At 43.6% G+C, this 16,597-nt stretch overlaps 2 protein-coding genes across 3 annotated transcripts in view; one reads left to right on the plus strand and one right to left on the minus strand.

The window, feature by feature from the left end:
• The window catches only part of SCAF4 (SR-related CTD associated factor 4), a 48,178-nt gene extending 40,286 nt beyond the window's left edge, over positions 1-7,892 (plus strand). For both annotated transcript variants that reach the window (XM_050894625.1, XM_050894635.1), the window contains one exon: positions 5,504-7,892. In XM_050894625.1, the coding sequence (XP_050750582.1) occupies positions 5,504-6,345 (842 nt within the window). In that variant the 3' untranslated portion in view covers positions 6,346-7,892. The remainder of the gene's footprint in view (positions 1-5,503) is intronic.
• Positions 7,893-9,938: 2,046 nt separating this feature from the next.
• Positions 9,939-14,847, minus strand: SOD1 (superoxide dismutase 1). The gene is made up of 5 exons (XM_050906614.1): positions 14,735-14,847; positions 13,806-13,901; positions 13,240-13,309; positions 11,373-11,487; positions 9,939-10,526 (listed from the first exon to the last, which is right to left on the minus strand). Exons 1-5 carry the CDS (start codon positions 14,808-14,810, stop codon positions 10,416-10,418), a joined length of 468 nt encoding a protein of 155 aa, XP_050762571.1. The 5' UTR covers positions 14,811-14,847; the 3' UTR covers positions 9,939-10,415.
• Between the last annotated feature and the right edge of the window lie 1,750 nt (positions 14,848-16,597).

Consider the following 16,597-nt stretch of genomic DNA (forward strand, 5'->3'; position numbering starts at 1 on the left):
GACAAGGGAAATCAAATGCTTCAGAGTAAAGAACCTCATGTTCACAAGTACATGGTTTAGCAATTTGAATAGATGACTGATCGTGTGACTGGTTTCTCACGAAGTCCTCAAACTGCTTGTTAAACATTCCCATGATGTGGCTCTCCAAGCTGAGATAAGAAGGTGGAAGAAAGATTTGTTTGACAGCATGATGAAGTATGTCATGAGGACTCTGCTTGGGGAAATAGGGATGAAGGGGCTTGAGTAGTGTAACATGAAGAATGAAGAAATGGTCGGATATTTGGGCAGGATAGAAGAACTTGACTTCAGCAGGCTGAATTCAAGGAAAGAAGATTGCTCTGAAGAGACTGTCATAGAAATCTAAACTTAACCTTGCTTGAGAACACCGTATGTAATCTGTACAAACGCAGGAGCTCTTTTCTAATTTTTGTAACTTCAAAATGCAGCTTATCTATCTATCTGTTCAGTTTTTATATGGAAGATATGTTACAAAGTAATTCTAAACTGATTATTGTAAGATTTCGTATGTTTTCTTAGTAATGTAAGTTACGGTCGGTTTCATCTCCACTAATTTCATTTGTTCCTCCAATGTAATTCTTTCATCACTTCCAACAAAGACATGTTTGTGCTGCAGAGGAGTGATCCCTCGTGGACATTGTGTCTGAATTTTTTGTGCTTATTTCTAAAAACCACCCTCAGGTTGTTTTGATTTAGTTGTATTCTTGATCATATTCGCTGCTGTTAATAGCTTCTTGTTCTTAATTTGAACAAGATTATCCAGACTGTGACCGGTTTTGTGAGTGTGTGCTCATATGTCATTTTTTAAATGATCTGCAAAGCAGATATTTTTAGACTCCTTTTACGTGTGCATATTGCAGAAAGTGACAGGCTTTTAAATCATTTTTGGTTTGCCAACTTGTTCTTAGCATTGAGCAAATGCTGTAATTTGGACCAGTAATAAACTGCTGTTGCAGATGCTGTGTTTCGAATATTCAGATTCTGTGATCTATTATCTTGATTAAATACACCGTATTGCAGTTTGTAGGTTCTGGTCTAGTGCTCTTTTTACCAAAATTCCTACAATGATAATTACATATTATCAAAGATTAATTATACTGTAGTTCTCATCAACCTTGGTATTAATTTCCTGTTAATGCATGCTGAATTATTATTCTTTTCTCCCTTGCTGGTTTGTTCTTAAGTAACTACATTGTCTTTTTGTAATCTGCATTAAATTATAAGACAGACTACAATATTCTCTGAGCTCATCAGAGTATTACTACATTATGAAGTGGATACTTCCTTCACAGGAAGGATGAGCTTTTTATTAGTACAGGATGTGAACAGTGATAAACCTAATACATTTCCAAATTTCTTGTGATAGCCCATTTTAAAAGCATAACAAACACTGCATGTTTGCTAAGTATATATATGACTGTTGCTTTCATAATACTACTGAATGAGAATTCAGAGGTAAGGGAACATGAACTCTCAAGCACCATTCATGGAATTCAATTTTGCCTTGATGGTTCCCTTGACCTGGATCAGTTTAGTGTTTGTGTTTTATAAAGCAGGAATTTTAGAAGTCTTAATACCAGTAACCAACACTGTACACGTAACAGAGTGTTGACTCTTTACATCCTTGTTTAACCATCTTGCATGAATAGGAGCAAGCTCCTACTGGCTTCGGTGATGGACATTGACTACCCTGAAAAATGTTGGTATTTATGGCAAGTTATTTAAGCTATGAATCGATATTTAGGCTCTTAAGTTTAGGCTTCTTTCTTTACAGTCTTGGCCTGGTCTAAAGGATTCTGTATCAAACTCCAGAAAAAGACACGAGACTTACAACATTGTCCCTCTTTCAAGAATTTCCTGGTAGTATTAAATGTTCTAGTTTTAAGATGCAACATTCCCCACTGGAGAATGATAGGAGAATTAATGTGACATGCTAAATGTTGCAGAACATCAGCGTCAAAGTGTAAACCTTTAGCCTGTTCTGCTGGAATCGTAAGCTTTTGACTTCTTGTTCTCATACACATTTCCATCAGATTTGCAGAGGAGGTGTATTTGAAGCAGGATTGCTGTGTCAGATACAGAAAACACCATTCCTCCACTTGCTTTCTTGTAACAGCACAGCTGAGAAGTAATTTAACAGATTATAGGAGACACTGTAATCACTTATTGAGCAGAGTTCAGTTTAAAACAAAAAAAAATCAGATGCTACACTTCTTGGTTATGTTAGCATTTGTAACACTGATAATTATCACACGGGAACATGGGCTTTGTCCAGCCAGAAGAGAAGATAATCAGAAATGGAATTACAGTCACACAGAAACCTGGCTTTTTACCTGATTTGTCAAAACAGTAAGGATGACTCCTGTGACCTCTCTGGATAGAAGACACTTCTTCAGGACAGCTATAGCATTTTGGGCTATGTCTTACGAGTAAAGTGAAATTGCGAAACTTTTGACACTGTGTGATGGTTCTTGCACCTCTGAAACAAGACTCGTGGTTGGCGGTGGGTTTTCCTAGTACACTTGTATCTGCGTTCTTTGTAGTAAACACTCTTTGCAAGTTCTGAGGACCTTTCACTATGCATCACTGGTAAAAGTTACAAATAAAAATAAGTCGTGAAAGCAATCTGTATTTTTACACATTTGAACAGAATACCATATTAGGTGTAAGGTGGGAGGATTATATCTCCAGTATTAAAAGCCATGTCTTGTAATAAAAGCCATGTCTTAGCCAAGTTATGCAGAATAAGCAGCTGGTGAAGGGATGGTTGTATTTCATACCCATAAGCAAGAAGACAAGGTTAGCTACTACAAAAAGGCTTACAGTTATGAACAAATGAATAAAATACAGGCTGGGGCAGATAAATTCCGTCACTTGTCTGCACAGGTATGAGATGGTCATTAAATCACTTCATTGTTTCTCTAGGAGCTCTGGTATGTCTTTTCAAGTTTGACAAACTATTTAAATTTTACATACTGTCTTTCCCTATATAAGACAACAAAGGGCTTTAAATTTTCCTAGACATTGCACGTGCAATCTGTACCATTAATTTTACTGAGCATTTTCAGTAAACTTGGATGTGTTTCTGGACAGCTCTTTGAGAGTAAATTTTTAATTGGTGTCTGATTTGTCAGCACAGCGAGGAAACTCTAATAGTTCTTTCTACAGTGTACTTCAGCCTCAAAATTTGAGTGGGCTGATTTAAAATAAAAAGTGTTCAGCTACCCTGCTGATGCAGTCCAGATTGAAAGAGAATGAGTTTCAGATACCATTATGCCACTTCTGTGCTGCATTTTGTGTAGAAACAAGGTTGAGAAATTAAATTACTCGTACTTGTTAAATTTAAAAAAAACTTTTCACACTTGCCTCATGTTCATGCTGTTGTAACCCACATCTACTCTGCTGCTATAGAGCAGAAGCATTTGCTTATCCTCTTCAGCTCATTAGATCTCAGTTATTCTTTTCTGCCTTATTTTTAATCTTCTGTGGAAGAAGTTAGTTATCAACAAAAATATCCCCAAACTTCAGAATTCAGCAAAATAACATTCTTGGAAGACATCATTAGCCATATGTCTGTCTCGTCAGATCTGTAGTACTAAGTCATGGGAGGAGTTTAAACTAGGTGACTTACAGCCCTGGTTCTGAACCGGAGGGGGAGGGCTGTGCATTTTAAAGTTAAAAAGGAAAAAAAAAAGTCAGAAAAAATACACTCTTGCTGCTGGAACATTTCTTTCAAAGAGTGTGACCTGTCAAGGCATGTCTTAAAAGCGACTGCTTGGAGGGGAAGGTAAGGTGACACCATGGACTGGAAGAATGTTCACATCTTTGTTGCCCGAGTTCTCCTGATTGGCAAAATATAATTTCCTTCTAATAGGAATATAAAGAGCACTCAGATAAAAAGGTTTCTGTTAGAGATGTTCTTAACCATAAGAAGTGGTGTGGTGGAAGGGCAACATGTACATTCCTCCAAAGGCTCAGGCATATTTGGGATAGAAGCCCTAAATGAATCAGAGGGAGGAAGAGGGAAGCTACGATAGCCGAATGGATGGTTATTTGGGATGTCTGCTCCACCGTGCTCATTAAGCTGAAATCAAAGTGCAGTTTTCACTGATGACACTGCCAAGTATTTAATTCTAGCATTAATTCACATAGCTATTTCACATCTGCGTTTTACCCAGGGCAGGAGTTACAAAATTTTACGTAATTTGCATTAACTTTCATTTTTATTAATGTATGTGGACATAAAACATTATTTATAGTCTCAACAAATTTATAAAGGAACGCAAGATGGATTAGGAGAGATTTGTGCTGTTCTGCTGGCGACTGTCGATTCCTTTAAATTTCAGTTTGGGAGTTTAAAAAACAACACATGCTTTCTCAGATATGGAGCTTATTTTCAGGTAAATAGCTGCTAGTGAGCAGAAAGAGCAGACAGATCCAGTATAAAGGCTACAGAGAACGTGAGACAATAGTGTTACTAGTTCAAACAAAAGGAGGCACGCGAGATAAGCTGGCACACGCTTATTGGTGTGAAGTCCTCATCTGGAGCTCGGTAATCCTCGTTCGTTTTGGCTCGTTGTGGCTCGTTGTGTTGATGTCAACAAGCTTTGGGCTGAGCTTTCTCAAACGGTATGTTTTGAGTTAATTTTTTTTCCTCTTACGAAGACCATGCTAAAAACAAGAGTCCAGGAATAAAAATGGAGAATAGTTGGTGTTGGATATGTGCTACAAAGGATGGAAAATTGTATTTAAAAAAAAAAAAATTCCAGAAATTACCTGTTGCATTTCCTTTTAGTTTACATTGCAAGGTTTATTCTACTAAAATTAAACTTTGTTGTATCCCTTTTCTCTGAAACGGTAAATTGAACTCTCTGTGATTTCCTGCTCCTACTCCAGCCCTGTTCTGACCTTGCCTCCCTTCGTAGCTTACTGAACCTGCCGCCTCTTCTGCACGTTGAAAATCTTGTTGATGACCAGTTCAAATCTCAGACATTGTAGCCAGATACGATTTCGATGATGTTTGTAATAGAGGAGAAATGTTTTAAAGCTAACTAAAGGAGGTGAGGTGTCTTTAATTAGAAGCCTGGGAAGCATAACGTATTAGGAAGGTGTTCCGTCAGCAGTCAGTTGACGAAGCAAGACACTGAGGTGCAGATCAGGAAGAGCTCTGACCTGCAAAATGGCAATGGCTTCTTCACAAAAGGAAGCCTTTAGGATAAGTAAGTGATTAGTTACTACCATTGCAATATTAATTACTTGTAGCACAACACAAACTTCTGTTTAAAGACGATGCTGTCTTTACAGTATGTAAACCAGCACAGGAAGCTTTGCAGGCTGCTCTCTTCCTCCCCTCCCTCCCCCGCCCGCTTTTGGTGTTACTCATTTCATGAGATAATTTCAGAATGTTTTTAAATGATGGAAATGCTTTTTTCCCCGCTCCTGCCAGCCTCTGACTTTACTTTGTGTGTGTGTTTGTTTGTTTCAGGCACGCAAGGAGTTGCGCCGCCCCCGCCAGCCCCCGTTGTTGGGTTGCAGACTCCATCCACTGGCCTCTTAGGTGCCCGGCCTGGTTTGATACCACTCCAGCGACCGCCCGGAATGCCGCCCCCTCCTCTGCAGCGGTTTCCCTTGATGCCACCGCGACACATGCCTCCCCACATGATGCACAGAGGGCCCCCGCCGGGGCCAGGGGGCTTTGGGATGCCTCCCCCCCACGGAATGAAAACCCCCTTCCCACCGCCGGGTCACTTTGTGAGACCTGGGGGGATGCCGGGAAGCGGGGGGCCAGGCGGACCCGAGGATAACAGAGATGGGAGGCAGTTTAGGAATGACAGGCAGACGTTCACGCCTAACAGAGACCAGGAAAGGTTTGGCAGGAGATCTTTTGGAAATCGGGTAGAAAACGATCGTGAGCGCTATGGTAACCGCAACGATGACAGAGATCACGAGCGACTTGGTAATCGTGACAGGCGAGACTGGGGACGAAGAAGCCCCGAGCGTGACAGACACAGAGACTTGGAGGACAGGAACAGGCGGTCCAGTGGCCATCGAGACAGAGAGAGAGATTCGAGAGATAGGGAGTCTCGTAGAGACAAGGAAGAAAATCGAGGAAAGGAAAAACCGGAGATGACAGACAGGGCAGATGGCGACAAAAACCATGAATCTCATAGCAGCAAAATGGAAGACGCAGACATTGTCTCAGAACTTGCTGCGGGAGAGTCTGAACCTACAGGTGTAAAACCTGTTGAAGAGTTGACATCCGAGGCTACCTCATCTGTGGAACAAGCGGAAAAGGATCTGGGCTCAGCGGCGGAGGCTCCTCGCTAGCGACTGGAAGTTGTCGAAAGATGACAGTGACATTTGTTGGAGTGTAGAGCTTTAGAGTTGTACAGTCTGCTGTATTATATTTGCTTCTGCTTATATCACAGCCCCTCAGTAGTTGGTGGGGAATTGTAAGCAATTTGATTGCTTCCCTTCTATTTAAAATAGCCACAACATAACACGAAATACTGAAGATATGATTAAAATATTACCCATTTTTGCTGTAACTTTTTTAAAGTTTTGACTTTAAAAAGTTTACAAATCAGAAGTAGAAGTGCTTTCTATTTTTTTTTTAATTTAAGAAAAGGTAACGGTGAAAGCTCCTCAAAACAATAGGGATGTGTTTTTAATAAACTCTATTTTCGTAACAAACTTTAACGTGTGCTATTCTTCCTACACTGCACTGAAGTGGAAAAGGAGTGTTCAACATCTTAAAGTTTGAACTGTTAATGCTGTACTGGAGTCTAAATTAGACTGTTTTGTTTATATTTGTTAAAAGAAATACATCTGTTTGTGTAGCTATTCACAGAAGCAAATTTTTATTTGTAATAGTCATCTTGATTTTTAGATTGCTGCATTTTAATGATCTACTTGACCATACTAGGTAAAAGCTAGTGGTTTTAAAATGTTAATTGGAGAGTTAACTGTTTAGTGTTTGCAATGCAATCAATTTTTCTTTTTTTTCCTCCCCCCCCTCCCCCCCAGTTCTGTGGTAAATGTCGCCCTAATTAGCCTTTTTTTAAAAAGCGGCCACCTTCAGACATACTTAGTCTGCTCTGCTTGTGATGTTATAAAATGACTGTGTGTGGTGGGCTAGGAAGCACACCAGTTCAGCATCTTTTGTACTTGTTATTCATTGATGCTTTTTGGAAAGTGGGGTGAAAGAGAAATCAAAGACACCAAAACACAATATAAAATGCTATTTTTTTTAAATGGGGCTGGGCAAAGGAAGGGAGGTGGGAGGGTGCGCGAGGATTTTTAAATGCTGCCTCTTCATTCACACAAATCTGGGCTGCTACTGTTGTCTGTTAACGATGTCTACCTCCTGTAATCCTGCAAGAGGTAGGTTTAAAATTTTTACCCACCTAGTGTTGTACCTATCGATCGGACTGATGGACAAAGAGTGCATGTTCATGTATTTGTGTGAGTTTTGCCATCTTCTCTCCATATCACTTCAGTAATTTTGTCAGATTTTAAGAGGGCAAATACTAGTTCATGGTGGTCGGCCCGTCAGGCACAGACAGGTTTGAAAGACGGCTGCGCTGTACTGAGCGGAGTCAGCACCCTGGCAGTTCTGCCCTGAAATGCGCTCGCCCGGCCATCAGCCACGCACTGGGCCGCCGGGCTCGGGTGGCACCAGGCCTTCTTCAGTTGAAGCTTGTTTAACTCTAGAAGTGTAGTGGAAAAATTGTATGAATCCTGTGCATATTTAATATTTTTTTTTTTTTCTCCTTGATATAGGTGTGTTCTACTTTTAAAGTTGAGGTTTTTTCCCTAAGTGAAGGGCAGCTGCTTTCTTACATCAGTACTTTTTCATAGCTGCTCTGCGGCAGAGGGAATTTTTTCTGGGGGAGGGAGGGGGGTGGGAAAGCAAATGTGGAGTTACCGACTGGGGAGAGGACATATATTTTTATGTTCTTGCAATAGCAGAATAAAGAGAGAAAAAAACTGTTTACATACTTGTAGTGAACTCAACTTCCATGTGTTAAAACTTGTGTCCTTAATGTTTGTTTCATGCTGGGCCAGTGGAACTAACTTTTTTCATACAAAGCCAGACATTTATGTCTTATGTTTAAGACTCATCTTAGTAAAAACTGCCATAATTCTGTAAGGAGGTAGGAGATTTTTTTAATGAATACACTTTATTAAAAGATTTGAAGACAAGAATGAAAGAGACGGAAGGCTTATCTGTTCACACAAATGCCACGTCACATTCTCTCTGTTTCCCTTGTTAGGAATTGGAAAACAAAGCCTAGAAAAACCTTCCATGTCCTTTGTGGAACAATTGCTTACTGCCTTCTGAAGCAGCGCTTGTACAATAAACCCACTAGCGATGCAACATCTTTACAGCATCACCAGTGTAAATGTATCCTACCCTTCCACAACTACCAAATTTCTGGCTTTAAAATAAGCCAGAAATTTGTACGTAAAGATTAATCAGCTCAGTGCAAGCATCCATTACTGATAAAGACAATAGAGTGCTAGCAATTAACACCTTGGTTATTGAGCCTGTGCTTGCCAGTTACAATGATTTGTACATAAACCGAGCGTTACTTCTACGTCCTTCAGTACAGCACTGACTTATAGGCTAGTGTGCCATCAGACATTGAACCCAACACGAGAATACAGGTTTGAAAGTAGTGATCTGCGTATACCAGGCTTTCAAAGCAGCAAGGTTCAGCGCCGAGAATGGCTGGGAGAGGAGGCAAGCAATAGAGCTGCCAGAGCTCTCATTCCACTACAGCTCAACCTACAGTTGTCAAGTACTTGCCCTTTTTCCCCCTTAGGGCAAGGGGAGACGACATAACCGTCCTCTGAACTTCGGACACGCAAAGAGGCGCTGGTGGTATTCCTGGGTGTGTTCAGTATCCCCTGATGCTTAAGGAGGGAGCTGAAAGGTGCAGTCGCTATCTTAGTTCTGCTGCAGCAGCTGAAGCAGAGCATAGACTAACCCACTGGAAGAGGTACAGGTGGGTACAGACTGTACACACAATTGTTTGCCACCTGCAATGAATGTAAGTTTAAAGTGTTTTTGCAGTATTCTTGCTATACTACCAAAAGCCATTCCATCTGTAACATGCTACACTGGAATCTGGGTGTCTAGAACTACAACCAACTACTTCCATGAATATCTCTTATGTACAAGATAAAGGAATGTTGATACAAGTCTTCATTAAAATTAATAATTTTCTCTATTAAAAGACTTGGAAATCTGTGTTTAAGAGGTACATACAAGAAAATAATGAAAGCTGGCACTCATACGGAGTGATTACATGGCTGCAAAGCTTTATGAAATTAAATACAGAACTTCTGGCTATGTATAGCCTTTTTAAGGACAGACAGATTCCACGCAAGACACTCCTGCATAGCTTGAAGAAAAGAGTTGTCTTCACCAGCCCAGAACAATCCAACCCACACAGCCAGAGGTCCAGATGAGGCACAACAACACGTTGGAGCCAGACCATTTTATGTGCTTGAGGCTTCACCACCACACATGCACACACAGACTTTGCAAGCACACAAGTGTGACAAGTGTCACACACCATTACATTTTAAAGCAAGAAGGTATTTCTGTAAAGCAGCAATGGTACATAAAACCCCTGGCTGTAACATGCAGAGGGTGTCAGGTTATTACCACAGAACACAGGATTCTATCACAGGAAGACACATGACAATACAAGTAACCAGAAACATACTGATGGAGCTCAAGTCTTTTCATTGTTCCAGGGTTACTGGCTGGAAACAACTTGTTGGATGCTGTTGGTGTCTAGCAAGTTAACTACTGACATTATCAAGTCCAGGCCTACTTTTCCATGTTAGCAAGCCAGCAGGTAGGGGTTCAGTGTTTGTTTTTTTTTTAATAGACAGCAAGACCAAGGTGTATTTGCCCAGCAAGTTTATTACACAAGTTTGAAACCTACAAATGCTGCAACTTTGCCAGGAGGAAGCCCCAACACATACAGTGCCTGCTGCTCTTTGGTGAGTCGTCTTGCCAAAGCTCTAAGGCTAATCCTCCAAATCACACAGTGTACTACGAGTTTTGGTGTTCAGGATGTGACCACTACTATACATCTTCCATTACAGAGAATGGGGGTTCCAGTTAGTGAAGTTATACTTAATGGTTACAGCAGATGCTTTAGCAGAAGACTACAGAGACATTCCAGCAGGGTCACTTTAATTGCAATATACATCATACAAAATTAAGTCAGTCTTCACCAGTTTAAGTGATACTCAGAATGCAGAGTAGTAATGAGATTAAGTGATAATCTGTTGCTTGCACAAGGAAGGGCAAGTACAGCATTTGCCATGAAATACAGCCCATTCACCACTCATCTTAAGCATTTCAGGTACAATGCTTAGCTCTTCGCTATTCCAATGACACCACAAGCTAAGCGAGGGCCAGCATTTCCAGTTAATTTGCTCTCATTATCTCCCCCTCTACCCAGGTCATCACGTTTTTCATGGACCTAAAAGAGAATTGAAGATATCTTAATTCATGTTATTGCATAACTAATCAACATTTTTCACTACTCACATTAGTAGCAGCAGTGACAAGTAGTATTGCCAGCTACCAGCAGGGTGTGTTACACAGAGAGAACCTACTGTAATTATGTAATGCTGAATGCCAAATTGATACTCATGCTAAAAACTTAAGACCAGACTTGGCTAAAAAGCTAAGTTGCCTTCAGCTGAATTTGTTTGAACTGGAAGTCACCAAAACCCCATGTTTCAAAAAGTTATTACTAGTCCAAAAGCAAGCTCAGACTTGACATTCAAGGTCACCCTTACAACACAGGGCTGACCACTGCACTGCGGGCACGGTGCCTTGGCCACACCATCCGAAGCGCTGCCCTACACATCTCCCTGCTCCTCGGTCATCAGTCCGAGCCTGTTTGATGCAGGAGTACAGTGGTCTCAGCACACACTGGAGTCCCAAGGGAAACAAGACTGACAACACCCATGGGTGGCCAAGTCCACTCGGCCTCCCTCCTTCCCAGGGAGGCCACAGCAGAAGTTACACCAGCAGCTACCAGACCAGTACTAGCGAACAGTGCCCTGAAGTGCCCATTGCCATGCCTGTCAGTGACAGCATTTGTGCCAGCCTGCCAGAAAATTCAGACCTTGCAGCAAGGAAGTGCCATACTAATACACAGAGGACTTTCAGGCAGGGCTTCAAAGAACTCCCCACATTGGAAGTCTTGCACTAGAAGTTCTATAAGAAACACCAGGGACTGGCCTCCAGCATCAAAAAAGTCTCCACTCACTGTCAAGACAGCTCTAGAGTTCCTTAAAGCATCCAAGTAGGCACTTACCACCATGGTACGTCCGATGATGCTATGTGGTCCGCTAAGAGAAATGACAAGATCTTCTCTTTCCACTTCTGCTACTCCTCCTTCAGCAGTCACATTGCCAAGGTCTCCCACATGCCTACACAAAGATGCAGAGAAACTCAAAGAAAACTTGGTTGAATTGAAAGCTCTTCTAAGTGATGGCCTGGACAATACAATACCCATAGTTACTACACTCAAGTACTCCACCATCTTATCTTAAAGAGCACATGTCCTCATTTACCACCACCAGTCAATCTTGAACACTTCCACTACTTTAACTCCTTTAGTTCAAGAGGTGATTAAAATTCAGTCCTAGGCAGAACTTGAAACTGGAAGGTTTCTACCCCAAAATAAACCATTCTCACTCAAAATACAAGTTGACGTTCTGCAAGACTCTTCCATCCAGATTCAGAACCTTGAATACCAACTCATTTCTAAAACTCACCATGCATGCAGGGTGACCAGCTCAGCTCACTGAATGCTGACTACCAGCTTCTTAGACAGCAAAGCACCAATTCCATATTTTTAACCAAGTCCTATAAAATCAGGTCCAGAGCAGTTTTCCCCTTAGGAATTTGCTTGATTTAAGCTTCCAGACCAATTGTTTCAACTCTACACTGATAAAAGCACGATCTAGTTCTTATACCCTCCTAAGGAATTCCCCAGCCTACAGCTGCCTGAGCAGGCAGGTTACACCAGACACAGGATTTGACAAAGCAGAACCAGCAGAAGGCACAACATTCATGCCATTTTGACCTTTAGCACTGGAGCAGTTGGCTGCCAGTGAAGCCTGTGAGCACACCATTTCGTGCTGCTCTGTCATCCAGAGAGCTGGCTAGCAGCCAGCTTGCTTGGTCTGGCATACAACTGATCACTCAGGTATGAATTTATCAGTCACAGAAGGTGCCGTTATGGACATAAACATTAGGATTCGAAGGCTAATCACAATGCCAAGTTGGTCCCAATGCTAGTCCAGACCCTACCTGTGCAAGACCAGCCTATCTTTTACACTTGCTCCTAGCACCACTCACTACCGCCCTGGCCTTCAGCTCTTCTGCAGCCCCCTCCCAGTCTCCAATCCCAGGCAGCATACTATCTAAACCAGCTGCTCAGACATCAGGTCTCAAATATGCAAGGGTTTCCTGAAGGTAACTGGACTATGAAAACTGCTTCCAGGGGAAGAACTAGGTCTCAGCTCACACTGAGGTAGAGAGATATTCAGCATAAGCATCAGACCCTCTACTGACACAGCCCCTGAGGAGTACGTACTGCAGGTAGTACAGTACCTAAGCTAAGAGGCTAAGAACAGTCCAGCACATCCAATAAAAAGCCACCATGCCCCAGCACACACGGCTTTATATTCATCTTGCATTCTCCCCTGAAGCCTCAGCACCTTCCACTGATGATCCTGATCTGCCACATCACAAGCCTGCATACAGCTCAACGATTGATAGTTTAGGGTCCCTGTTGTCAAAAGCTGGCCTCGAAACAGAAGCAAATCACCACTGACCAAATAAGGCTTTAACACCTGAATCCCCCACACTCACATCCTGAGGAACCTTCACTCAGTAAGAACCTTTATTTCCTCTTCTCCCCAAGCTATGATAAAACCAAGAATATGTCCCAAAGACTCCATTTTACCCATACTCTTGGAGCCAAGGTGTCTAACAAATCACTGTACAGTTATCAGAGCCTTTAAGTGATCCCAGAAGTCCTGCAGGAATCACCAGTTTTCTTCTGGTATCACCCTAGCATTATTCATGAAGTGGCCACCCAAGCACAAAGTAGCACTTAGATGGCTGCTGCATGGAGTAGCTACCCAGTAAGAGGCCAGGCACATTAAACTCACCTTTCTGCATCACTTGGTCCACCATGCTGCTTGCCTTCAGGATTGAAGTGAGAACCTGCACTGGTACACCCTGAAACAGAATGCAGCCATCAAATGTAGATTTTTTTTGCAGTAGCCAGTTTAAGTCTATTGCTTATACACTACACCAAGGTAGTCCTCCTATAGCCAGAGGAAGTGAAGTCACTAATGATGAAATAGCTACTCTCCTGTTAGATGTTCTACTAATCCTCTGGAGGTAAGTAACCTACTACAGACTTACACGTTCAATAAGATTACTCATTCTCAAACACTCTGGGCTCAGCTGAAAGCTTTCTTATTTCTTAACACTAGGTTATCAAAGTATTTAGGTTAGTGCTTGATACGTCAGATCTTGAACACCAGCCTAAACATGTTCAAAGTATTAAATAGGAAGCAATTCCTTAGGAAATGTCATTTCTTCATACAGATTTGCAGTCATGAGACTCAAGTACACCTATGCTAGTTGCTGCTGCAACACTAAGAGAAGCTCGTTAACACTGAGCAATCACATTACAGCTGTAATTCAAGAGCTTGGACAGACATCTTACCATTTGTATTGTCACCAAATTCATGGACATGGAAGCCATGTTCTCCATCAGTCAAGCCACTGATTCTTCCGGTAACTTTTACTGGTCCATTACCCTTTAATGGAAAGAATGTATTATCAGCAAAATGACTACAGCATTAAATGGCCTTGTGTCAAATGAAGCTTCTTAGTCAACAGAAAGCACTAGAGACTCCCCTACCAGTTCAGCTACCAAGACATGAACAATTACCTTACATTAACTGATTCTATATACCAATACAGTATTTCACAGAATGTCTGCATTTATTTAGCCACCTAAAATATGCTCTTCCTATTATGCATAAACAAGCAAAAGGAATGCCTTTTATCAGACTGCTTGCTTTTGACAACGATTGTGTACTTCCACCTGGAAGCACAAGTGACCCTGAAGTCATTCCTCCTCTACAGATATAGTATTGCCTGTATGCAGCCCCAACTTCTGTACCGAGTATACATGACCGAGTGTTCAAAAGGGCTCTGGCCATTTAGCAATTCCAGCCCCGTTAAGCCCTACTCTGACAGTGGCAAACAAGCTCCGCAGTAAGCCTAAGGCCGGCTCCAGCACCGCGCTCAGCTGCGCACTCCCGAGCAGGGCAGAAGGCACACGCTCGCTGCCGGCCCCGTGAGTGCTCCCCCGCCCCCCTCCGCGCGGCGCTGGGGCTCGCGGGGCGCCACACGCTGCCTGACCGGGGCGGGGGGGCGCAAGAGCAACAGCCCCGGTCCTTCCCGCCACCGCACCGGCGCGGGGCCGCGGCCCAGGACAAGCCTGCCCAGCGCAGCTCCCACCGGCGAGAAGGGGAAGGGAGAACCGCGCCACCCGCCCCGCACAATGACTCAGCGCTGCGGCCGGGCGAGCCCCCCGGGGGGAAGCTGCAGCGCGACAGGGTTCGCGCCCGCCGCCGCCAGCCCTTGCCTGCTGCTGGAAGTAGATGACGCCCTGCACGGGGCCGTCCCCCTTCATCACGCATACGGCCTTCAGCGTCGCCATGTTCCCGCGGCGGCCAGAGAGCGGCGCAGAAGACGAGCCCCCCCACCAGCACCCGAGAACTAGGGGTCCGCCCCTCTCGCAGCCTTTATATAGGGCGAGCCGTCAGCGCCGCGGCCAATCGCAGTGCGCTCGCCGGTCTCCTCGCGCAATTATTACGCGGGGCTCGGCCAATCGAGGGGGACGGGTCGCGGCAGCGCGCGGGCGCGCGCCAATCAGCGGCTCCCGCCTCTGAGCCAATGGGTGGGTGAGCCGTCCCCTCGCGGTGGGTGGGGTGTGTTGTGTAACGGTCGTGATGGCGGCGGCGGCGGCGGCGGCGGCGGCGGTGGTCGAGATGGCGGCGGCGGCGCTGCGGGCGAAACCGTCGGGGCGGGAGCCGCCGCCGGTGCGGGCAGAGGCGAAGCGGGGCCTCGGCCAGCAGTGACTGGGCCTGGGCAAGCTGGGCAGCGGGGGAGAAGGGGTCAGACCCCGCGCTTTGGCCTATTCGGCGTTTTCTCTCGAGAGCCTGAGGGAATTTGCTCCTGCGTTTCATATCGTGGTGGCATTTGGGCCCTGAGGAGACCCTGTGCTTTAAGCAGTCTCACTTCAAAGCTTTCTCTCTCAAATGATCGAGCTTCAGTGTCTCAGTCTTCTAACAGTATGATTTCACCCAGACATAAACCTTTTCTTTTAGGCATACCCTAAAGTAGTGACATGGGGAGAAGCAGCAGCAGTGTTGTTTTCCTTTTCTGCAAACATTTTTCTTCTAGTATCTTTGTATCTTTTTCCCTCCCCTGGAGGCTATTTTCCAGTATTACTGTGACTGAAGTGTGTCGCATCATGAACTCTCATCTAAAATTGGAATGCAGTATTGAAGTTGCCCCTGAATAGCTTTGCATTTCAAAATAGTTGCCCAGCCCAGAAGATGTTTTGTACAGAAACCATCAAAGTTACAGTCTGAAGCTGGTGTTGCTCAGCTGCTGACTTTTCTTAGAGAGACCTTTGCACGTAGGCTATCCACAGCAACAGGCTGGGTATGTAGTATGCAGCTTAGAGCTCTGCTTAAAATGGCGTGTGTCTTGGTGTGGCCGTGGACCACTCCTTGTCTGAGGGATATGTAGGGGAGGGATGACAAAATAGATTATCTCCATGTTGATAACACTGGCAAACCTTAGACTCGAAGGGAAGATTAACACCAGACTTGGGGAGCATACAGCTCTGCAGTTCTGTTCAAAGATCTGCAACCTTTGAGCATTTTAAGAACGAAAGATTGCATTTAATTAATTCCTTTGGCAAAACCACATGGCTTGTTTTTCTGCTGCATTATTGATGGAGAAATTAAATCAGAAGCACAAAATGATTTTACAGTACCTGGGACTTTAGGTAATCTGTGTATATGACTGAGGTATAAATGACTTAAAGCCCAGGTGGTTTTAAGTCATGTGGTTGAGAATGCCATATGGTCAGGGAACGACGTACAACATCTGTTTCACACATCAGACTCAGCCGTGACACCTGAGTCATGGCTCAGCTGACACGACTGAAACAAACAGGGATTTGTTTGCTTGAACGGTGTATTTCTCTGCTTGAGAAAGAAGAAGCAGGGAAAAAAACCCACATAAATACATGGAGACTATTTGTCTGAGAGACAGATAAAGATTTGTAGTTTAATCCCGGAAAGAAGCTGAGAGAGAAGGAGAGTTGGGCAGCTTCCTATCTAGGAGGCATCATGGCACTGTGAGTTAAACTCCCTAGAGTTTCATTCCTGATGTGCCCGGAGAGAAGAGACATTGTAAATTACTTGTGAGCAA

The sequence above is a fragment of the Gymnogyps californianus genome, chromosome 1 (assembly GCF_018139145.2).
Source record: "Gymnogyps californianus isolate 813 chromosome 1, ASM1813914v2, whole genome shotgun sequence".
Lineage (NCBI taxonomy): Eukaryota > Metazoa > Chordata > Aves > Accipitriformes > Cathartidae > Gymnogyps > Gymnogyps californianus.